The sequence below is a fragment of the Psammomys obesus genome, unplaced genomic scaffold (assembly GCF_907164565.1).
Source record: "Psammomys obesus unplaced genomic scaffold, mPsaObe1.curated_primary_1811, whole genome shotgun sequence".
NCBI lineage: Eukaryota > Metazoa > Chordata > Mammalia > Rodentia > Muridae > Psammomys > Psammomys obesus.
In genome coordinates, this window is record NW_026596079.1 from 3,376,961 (window position 1) to 3,387,051 (window position 10,091).

Genomic DNA, 10,091 nt, shown 5'->3' on the forward strand with positions numbered 1-10,091 from the left:
AATATGTGCTGCTCTTTGAGAAGACTAGTTCAGTTCCCAGCATTTATGTCAGGCAGCTCACAACTGCCTGTCGCTCCAACTTCAGAAGGATCTGATGCCTCCGGCCTGTGTGGGTATCTGCATTCTGATGCATATAAGCACACAGAAGCACAATACATAACCTTAAATTAATAAAAGTATTTTTTTTTAATCTTAAAAAAATCAAAACTCAGTGATGCAGTGGTGACAAGTGCTGTTAGTCCCAGCACTTGGGAGGTAGAGACAGGTGGATCTACAGAGTGAGTTCCAGAACAGCCAGGGCTATAAAATCTTATCTCAGGGGGTGAGGGGCCTCATTTGTGTGCTCTGTCAGTTACCTGCATTCCTGAATTCCTGGTCAGCTTTCAGGCGTAGTCTGAGTTCAAAGTTGGCAGCATTGGCTCTGGTGATTATGTTGGACCCACTCAGATAATTGAGTCTCCAGTTGTGTCCATGATTTAGAGGCATATCTACAGGGTCTTTTTTGTCAAGTCAAAGGATAGACATGGGTAGAGGATCACACTCGGATCTGTTATATCAGAAGCTTACATTGCCTCCTGAATTACTCACAGGTCTCTGGCTACCCTGGTTCCCATGGAATCCCAGCCATGGCTGGCAGCATTTACCCAGGTCAGGCTTCTCTTCTGGACCAGACAGAATTGTGGAATCACAGACCTCAGGAGATGTCCATGTGGCAGCCCAGTGCGGAGGTAATCGGGGTGTTATAGCAGTTCATACCAAGAATTCCAGATGAAGCAGAAGGATTGAGAGTTCCAGGCCAACGTAGAAGCCAGGCCTTACCTCAAACAAAACAAAAACTGATGAGATGATTTAGCAAATACAAGCATGTTTGAGAGTTTCCCTCTGACCCCATCTACATGTATGGACACCCATGATGATGATGACAATGACGACAATAATAACAATAACAAAATGTTAAAAAAAAAATGTTTAAGGTGCCCCATCTAGTCAATCTTTTCTAGTTTTGTTTTGTTTTTTAATTACCAGAGACTGGAGATTTAACTCAGTAGTAGAGAGCTTTCCTATCATGGTTCAATCCCTTTTTACTGTACAAATGAAAAAAGGAATACCAATAGAGAAGTGCTATAATCCTGGCTCATTTAGTTTGTTCAGAAAGTAGAACTCTCAGTTGAATATAATTTTGTGTGCATACAGCTAAGAAAAAATATAGACCCAGCTATGTTCTTTGAACTGTGAACATTATGTACAAATTTCCTGCTAAGAACCACTTTTATAGTACTATTTATTATAATCCAAGAACTTCTCTAGGGGCTCAAAAGATGGCTGCTTGGTTAAGAACACTGGCTGGGGTTAGAGAAATGGCTCAGAGGTTAAGAGCACCAGCTGTTCTTCCAAAGGTCCTGAGTTCAATTCCCAGCAACCACATGGTGGCTCACAACCATCTACAGTGAGATCTGATGTCCTCCCCTTGTGAGCAGGTATACATGCAGACAGAACATTGTATACATAATAAATAAATAAATCTTGAAAAAGAAAAAAGGAACACTGGTTACTTTTCTAAAGGACCAGGTTTGATTCCCAGCACCACATGACAGCTAACAATTATCCGTAATTCCAATCTTAGGAGATCGGACTTCCTCTTCTGACATCCATTGGGCATCACACCCAAACAGACAAAACACTCATACACATAAAATAAAATGATTTAAAAGAATTTTTATAATTGTCTATTATTTGAAGTTTTTTTTCCTAGAAATAAACATGTCCTTTTTAAAACTTTTATAATTTTATTTTTGAGACTGACTCTTACCTTGAACTGATTATGGAGTCCAGGATGACCTTGAACTGATCCTCCTTCTACCTCCTGAGTGTTGGATTATAGGTCTATACCACGATAACATTCATGCAGCTCAGGAGATTAAATCTAGGGATTCATGCTGCTAGACTAGTACTTGTAATGACATATCAACATTCTCAATCTGTGTGTGTGTGTGTGTGTGTGTGTGTGTGTGTGTGTGTGTGTGTGTCTATTTGTTATTTTGGGAGATGGGGAGACCTGTGTTCTACATCATGAATATGAAGATCAGAGGACCACTTTATGGCGTTAATTCTCTTCTACTACCTTTACATGGTTCTAGTTTTTTTTTTTTTTTTTTTCTTTTTAAGATTTATGTATTCATTTAGCTAGTTACTTAATGTATATGAGTGCTCTATTTGCATGTGCACCTGCATGCCAGAAGAGGGCATTAGATCACATTATAGATGGTTGTGAGCCACTATGTGGTTGCTGGGAGTTGAACTAGAAGAGTAGACAGTGCTCTTAACTGCTGAGCCAACTCTCCAGCCTCGTGGTTCTAGATTTTGAACCAGGCTTGGACAGTGCCTTTACTTACTGAACCATCCCTCTAGTGTTTTTTTGTGAAACAGTCTGATGTAGTGCAGGCTGACCTTGAATCCCTTCTCTTCCTTCCTTAGCCTGCCGAGTGCTGGCTGACATGTGTGCCACCACATATGGCTCTTGTTTAAGTCTTATTTCAGCTTGCTCTTCTTACTAAGCAGTTGCTTTCCTGTTTTTACTCTAAATGGTATTGCATTCTTTTGTGTGTTGGACTGTTTCTTAGAAGTAGCCCATACACATGAAAATTAAATGCAGAAAATCTCAGCCTTCAGAGAGGTAACTGGAGTATAAAGGTCTATGTGCCCACCACTATTTGGCTTAACAACAAAAGGTCCAGAGCACAAAGTAGAAACATGAGAGCAGACTCAGTAAACTGAACGATCTGTTAATAATGTCTCTTTCAGGACTCAGCAGCTTTGGACCTCAGAGGGATGGGACAAGTGCTTCCTCCTCACCTGATGGAAGAGCGTCTGATCCGACAGCAGCAGGAAATGGAAGAGGACCAGCGCTGGCTGGAGAAGGAAGAGCGATTTCTGGTAACCACTCTGTAGAGCACTTACCCCATCAAGGTTTACCTCCTGCACTACTGCCCAACTCCATCCTGGTCCGAAACATTTGCCATCATGGGCTTTCTGTTGTTTTTGATGATATTTTAGTAATCCATTTCCAAAATGTTATATTGTGGCTCAGATTTCTCTGGGTTTATTTTCTTTCAGTTTTTTGTTGTTGTTGTTGTTCTCATCACCACATTGTTTACACAGAGACTTAAGTGTTAGTGTGAAGGTAAAATGTGTGTCTCCGCCTTGTAGCCATGTGCTCATGTGGCTCTGGGGCCTGCTTTGCCTTCTGCCTCTGCTTCATTGTCTGACAGATGCATCTGGACCTTGATAAGAATGATCTTTTAGGTAGGTCTTGCTGACCAGAAAGGTCTCTGCCTGAGCCTCTTAGTGTGCTGTGTCCTTGGGCCTGTGAGACTTGTACCTCCTGTACTTGTACAGCCATAGAGAAGAAATGTGGCTGGAAAGAACCAGGGTTCTTGCTGCTTCCACAAAGTCTTTCTTAGTAGTTTTACCTGGGGAACCCAAACCTGATTCCTTATGCTTCTGCTGTAACCTGTATTAATTAATTTTATGTCAGCTTGACACAGGCTAGAGTTTTTTGGATGGAAGGACTCTTGATTGAGAAAAATTACCCCATAAAATTTGTCTATAGACAACTCTGTAGTACGTTTTCTTAATAATGATTGATGTGGGTGGGCCCAGCTCACTGGGGACAATTCCATCTCTGAGCAGGTGGTATTGGATGCTATAAGAAAACAGGCTAAGCCAGGCACAGTGGCATATGCCTGTAATCCAAGCACTGAGGGAGGCAAAGGCAGGCAGATCTCTGTGAGTTCGAGGCCACGAAGGTCTACAAAGTGAGTCCAGGACAGCCAAGGCTACACAGAGAAACCCTGTCTCCAAAAAACAGAAATTCCTTAAAGTCTATGGCAAAAATCATTTAAATCAAGCAGTCTTGGTATTGTAAGGCACTGGTTTCAAACTATACTCTTCAGACTTCATCAGGTTTGATTCTAATTTCATTCCTCACATACAGCTCTTTTTTTCTTTTTTTTAAGAGGGGTTGTTTTGACAGTTGAACAGAGACTTGTGCATCCTAGCTAATTTCTCTTAACACTGTTCTGCACAAGTTAAAGCACACTTGACCAGTTTGAGTGAAAAGGTTGTTCTGTTTAAACTAAAGTTAAAACAATGAACACTTTTGCACTTAGTTTGGTAGAGCATGCTTTAGCTTGTGCAGACAGCTAGTGCATTGAGTTGTACTCCTAGGTCAATCTTGGGGCCATCTCAGAGAATAGCAAACAGTGTACACAGAAGAGCCACAGAGTAAATCACACTGGAGAGGCTCTGTTTTTTGTTTTGGTTTTTTTTGTTTGTTTGTTTTAGTGTTTTTATTTTTTATTACATTTATTTAGTGGGAAAACTTGAGTTATTTAGAGGGAAAACTTGAGTTTTCCCTGGCATGCATGAGTACATTTTGGTCAAAGTACAGTTTGGAGGAGCCATGCCACCAGGAAATGTTCTTGGGTTTTCAGGCTTACAGGCAGGTGCTTTATTTGCCGAGCCATCTTGTCACCCTTCAGTGTCTTATTTTTGATTCAACCTCAGATGTACACATATTCTATATCTCTGTAGATGTAGTCTCTGTCCCTTCAGGACAGCACATCAGCTCTTAACACATGTTCTTATTAAAGTTAACAGTGAGTAATAGGACAGTAACAATGACAATATTGCTTGAATTCATATGGTATTTTCCATATAATGTTTCGATATGAACTCGTTCAATTTTCAACCCACCCTGTGCACTTAGGACATGTTCTTAATCTTTTGTCCATCCTTTTGGGCCCGTATGTGTTTCAGAATTTGTTGTGAGTTTTTTTTTTTTTTTAACTACTTAGAAAGCTAATATATGACACAGTTATTATACTCTAATTCTCCATTAAAATCCCAGAGTCAACCATTAACATTTCTACACAAAATACAAATATATTTACTGGGGAAAAAGATAAAATGTCTTCCACTTGGTCAGATTTTACTGCTATATCACATACCTTTAAACTAAAAAATGCAAGTTTACATTGTGGATGGCCTTTGGTCTCCTCACAGAGGTGAGGTGCTGATGCAGACCAGAGGGTGTGTCAGTACTAAGACTTACGCTCTGTGCAGAGCGGTCCTCCACTCCAGCCCTGCTGCATGTTCTTTGTGGAACTAGGGTATACACTAGTGTTGCACTGTCAGTTCCTCATCATATGGGTTTACACTTTATATCCCTTTGGAGAAAAGGACTATCTTATGCTTTGAAGATTTTAAGTCATTCCACAAAATAATAGTAGTAGTTGTGGTTTAATTCCTCTATTCTGGGTTGTCAATTTGGGAATGAATCTAACAATACACGTTTTCCCTGGCCTATCTCTTAAGCCTTTTTTACTCAGAATGCCTCCTCACCATACACACATAACATTTGTTTGAATTTTTAAATGTAATATTATTTGAATTGCTGATAAGTTTCAGTACAGGTGTGCTATATATGGCTCCACTGAGCAGGTTTGCTGCTGTTACCAGGTTACTCTGCCAATGAGGTCACAAGAGAAAAGGAGCTTCTGTGCCCCGGTGGTGCTGGGGAGACATCAGAGTTCAGATGATGTGTGAGCTAAGTCTTAAAAGAGAAACTGGAATTTGCAGAGCACAGGAAATACATTCCAGGCAGTGGGAAGAGCGTGGGTAATGACGTGGGGTCATGGGACTGCCTTAGCCAGATGTGACCCGAGCTGGTCTCCCGAGGGAGTTGGGGAATTCTCATCAGAAGGCTCAGGGGTGCCTGTATTCTACAGGCTTCTTTTTCTTTGAGAGTATTTGTATGTACTCTACCTCTTATTCTGAAGAACATGGTGAGTTCTGGTGAAGGCCTATCTCATGCTCTGTGCAGGATGTCTCCAGCTTCTGGGTAGCTACAAGTGTGTGTTCATAGCCATCATCAGAGCTAAGTGACACTTGCCCAGACCCTGACTGCAATGGCCACCTTCATGAGTCTCCCTCTATGCACAGCATCAAGGCCTGCTGGAGTGTCTTTACAATTCAGTTCTAATTAATCCAGTATAGACTCTGTAATTACTGTCTAAGTAAAGTGCCATCTGTCTATATAGAGCCTCATCTGCCTCCTTGGTTCCAAGCTGCCCCGCTGTGAATGTCTGTGATGTACTCTGTTATTAGTTAGGACTTTTGCTGCTGCTGCTGCTGCTGCTGCTGTTACAAGGTCTCACTAAATTGTCCACACAGCTTGAATTTACTCATTGTGTAGCTTAGGAGTTCCCAAAGCTGGAATCCTCCTCTCAGAGTAACTGAGATCATAGGCTTGTGTCAATACACCCAGCTTGCCCTCTGTGTTGTGCTGTCACCCTGTGAATTTTGACCTAACCACTTAGATTTTCTAGATGCACAACTAAGTTGCTGTTTCAGTTGTTTTTTAACAAATTGGTTTGGGGATGTATTGCTGTGGTTAGTAAGATGCTTGACTAACATGTGTAAAGTGCTGGGTGTAGCCCCCAGTATAGGGAAGAAAACAAACAAATCACACAACTATAATCTTAATAGTCAGCTAGCTGAGGTCGTGTTACTCTGAGTTCCTGCCAACCAGGGCTATAGCATTTTATCAGCACATCTAAAACCACCTTGAGCTTTCTTTTCTTTCTTCATTTTCAGTTTTTTTTTTTTTTTAATAATTAATTTTTATTTTATGTTGCATTGGTGTTTTGCTTGCATGTGTCTATGTGAGGGAGTTGGATTCCCTGGAACTGGAGTTACAGAGAGTTGTCAACTACCATATAGTTGCTGGGAATTGAACCCAGATCCTCTGGAAAAGCAGCCAGTGCTCTTAACTCCTGAGCTATCTTTCTAACCCCTTATTTTCAATTCTCATTACAATATTTGTTTTCCTGAAGATTTGCTCTCTTGTGCCTTGTGTTATTTGCCTGCTTTTATTTAAAAATGTCTGGTCTCCATAAAACATGACTGTGTGTGTTAAACACACACAGCTTTGGAAAGGCCTACCAAGTTCGTTGGAAGCATCTCATAGTCTGCAGACAAATCCCTATACATTTACAGCTGCTGGCTTGGGCTTTGTACTAGTCCATTTAGAGTTTTGATTGATGGTCGTCAACTGAATGATATCTTAGTTTGGGTGTTTTTGAAGCAGTCTTCTCCCTTTATTCCCCTTCTCGCCCTTCCTCCTCCCTCTTGGCTGTTTTATCAGCACTTAAAAAGTCACCAGATCCTGAACTATTTTAGCTTTCTCTTTGCTTTTCTTGTCATTTCCCTTATACACTTAACCTTGAGTAGCTGAGGTGTTGTTCCTTTTCTGCCTTCTTCCACATTCATAGTCACCAGATCCTCTTGGTTCTGAGGCCTGCCACCCACATTCCTTCACTGACCATATGTTTTCCCGTCTTTTCCCTGCTCAACTGGGGGCTGCTGGGAATAGAGTCTGTGTTCCTCCCACCCCATACAGGCCCTGTGATTACCATAGAAAATGTTGGGTCCTGGAGTCAGTGCTCCTCACAGACTCATCTAGTCTCTCAGCATGTATTGATGAGCAACTCTGCACTACAGTAAGTTCAGTGCAGTGTCCCTGCCCATTGCCTATGGTGAGGAGAAAGACAAACTAATAAAGAAGTGGTCAGAGAAGGAAAGTGTTTTGAAAAGAATCTGCAGAAGAGTGTCTTTCAGCCTCAGAGCTTTAGGGTGAACCTGTAGGATAGGGCTCAGAGTAGACACTGTCTCATCCTAATCTGGTATTTAAAAAAAAAAAAAAATCAAAATATCTTCTGCTTCTTGCTCTCTTCAGAGTGCTGGCTGCAGTTGCATCCATTTTCATGTAGAACCCTTGAATGGAGATGGGCAGAGCATGCAGGGGTATAAGGAGATGGACAAACCTAAGGGCTTCCCTCTTGAGCTCCATGTGAGGGATGGAAAGACACTGTTAGATGAGTGGACTGCTTGCCTATTTAAGTCACAATGAAATGTTCTCTAAAATGTGTCACTCGTGTTTTCCCTGCTAAACTGGGGGCTCCTGGGAATAGAGTCAGTATCCTTCCCATCCCATGCAGGCCCTGTGCTTAGCATAGAAAGTTCTGGGTACTGGGGTCAGTTAGCAGTGCTTCCCCTCATGCATTTACTTGTGCTTCTGCATCTGACTTGTCAGATTGTTCCTACTCCCCAAGTGTCTGAGGACACACACACACACACACACACACACACACACACACACACACACTCACACTCTGGAGGCCTTCACTGATATTTGGGATACGCACCTGCCCTTGAGCAGAAATGCAGGTGATGGTGGAATCAGGGTTGACTGTGGTGATGTATGAGGAGGAAAGAACTGTCTGCAGTAGAAGGCATCCCTCCCATCTGAAATGTGTGCTTTCACCTGCACATATCTGTGGGCTCCTGCACTTCAAAGTCATGTGCCTTCTTGGAGCACATTGCACCCATGTTTAGTTTCTGAACACCTGCAACTGCTGAACCAGAGGCACTAATGAGAGTTTGCAGCCACTTTAAAGAGGCCATGCTAAAAGACAGTTCATGAGTTGCCCTTTCTTGGATCCTCAAGACTCCAGCAGTCTGAATGTAGAATGTTTCTCAGAGTGCTGTGTCTGCAAGAAATGAGGGTCATATCAAGTCTGTAGACCATTATAGATCCATACTCTTACAAAATAAAATCAATAGGAAAATTACATGCCTAAGGAAATACAATTACAAGCCAAACTTCCTTATTTCTTCTAAATGTTGTCGCGAGAGCATGTTTTTGTGCACATATGTATATATATAGATAACTTTGAGAAGGACCATGGAATATGGTGCCCAAACTCAGGTTCAGGTTTGTCACAGCAAGCACTCTCTTCTGCTTGGCTATCTCACTGGCCCAGGTTTCCTTTTAAACTCCAGCATCCTAAAACTTCCTCTGCAGGTTTCTGTGGAAGATTCTGAAGACACCCACTATGTCTGTATTGAACTGGGCAATGTTTGTTGACTACATGATTCCCTGCTGTAAGCAGATAGATACTGTTGCCTGAAAGTTAACTAGTTCTATTCATGATACTATCCAAATTATTTTCTACTAGATCACAATAACTTGCTTGAAAGACTTAGGATTCCAGAACTCATGCTGGGTTTTGAGGTTGCTTCTAGTAGCTGCTACTATCATCCACTGAGTCGTTTATCAAGAGCTTGGATGGGTCAGTGGTCTCTCCTCAGATCATGGTCCTGCACAGAATAACTTTGGTTACAGCAGCTTCTGCCTGAGGTCAGATGTCCTCTTGACAGCAAATGCTGTCTGTTCTACCGTGTCCCCTGTCCTGTCTCCAGCTCAAGATTGTAGCCTTTCTTAGATGGCCTGTGCATATGAATCACTGCTCTAATTGCTAATGGATTCCTTTGCCAAAATGCTAGTAGCCAGGGCAGAGCTGCAGTCTAATGAGAAACCTTGTTTTTTCTTCTGAGCACTGTTTTAAAATAGTGACTTGGCTTCTTGTTGCTATACGTATAGTCCTGTACTAAAAAAGGGACTTTTTATGAAGTTTAAAATATGGAAGTCCAAGTCCTGTCTACATAAAGCGTACTCTGTGTTCCTCTCATACAGTGGACCCAGTCAGTCCTGATGAAAGAAAATCAACGAGGGAGCTAGGGAATAGTAACAAGGGGCAGCCTGCCAGAGAACAGCCTGCTGTGACAGCCCTTGGTCCCCTTACAGGCTTTCAGGGAGAAAGGTCGCTACATTGAAAGCCTTAGGCATTTTCTAGCAACGTGAGTATGAAGTCAGGAGCCCTGAGCTCTCTTAACTGGCCCAGGCTGCTTATAAACTCTGGCGTCTTAAAAAAAAAAAAAAAATCCTGTGCAGGCTTCTATGGAAGCTTCTGAAGGCACCCACCATGTCTGTGGTGAACTGGGCACTGGTTGTGGGCTACGTACTTCCTACTGTGAACAGGTAGACTCTGTTACCTGAAAGTTGACTGGTTCTTTTCATAACACTATCCATATATATATATTTTGTTTGTTTGTTTGTTTGTCCAGATTTTAACCCATTTGTTGCTGCTTCCCTAGAAACTGATTCTGTGCCCTATAGGTGGAAGCAG

At 41.9% G+C, this 10,091-nt stretch overlaps 1 protein-coding gene across 17 annotated transcripts in view; it reads left to right on the top strand.

Annotated features, from left to right (window-relative positions):
* Positions 1-10,091, top strand: part of Ptk2 (protein tyrosine kinase 2) — a 152,490-nt gene that overhangs the window by 124,318 nt on the left and 18,081 nt on the right. For all 17 annotated transcript variants that reach the window (XM_055626585.1, XM_055626584.1, XM_055626589.1 and 14 more), the window contains 2 exons: positions 591-728; positions 2,803-2,934. In XM_055626585.1, the coding sequence (XP_055482560.1) occupies positions 591-728; positions 2,803-2,934 (270 nt within the window). The remainder of the gene's footprint in view (positions 1-590; positions 729-2,802; positions 2,935-10,091) is intronic.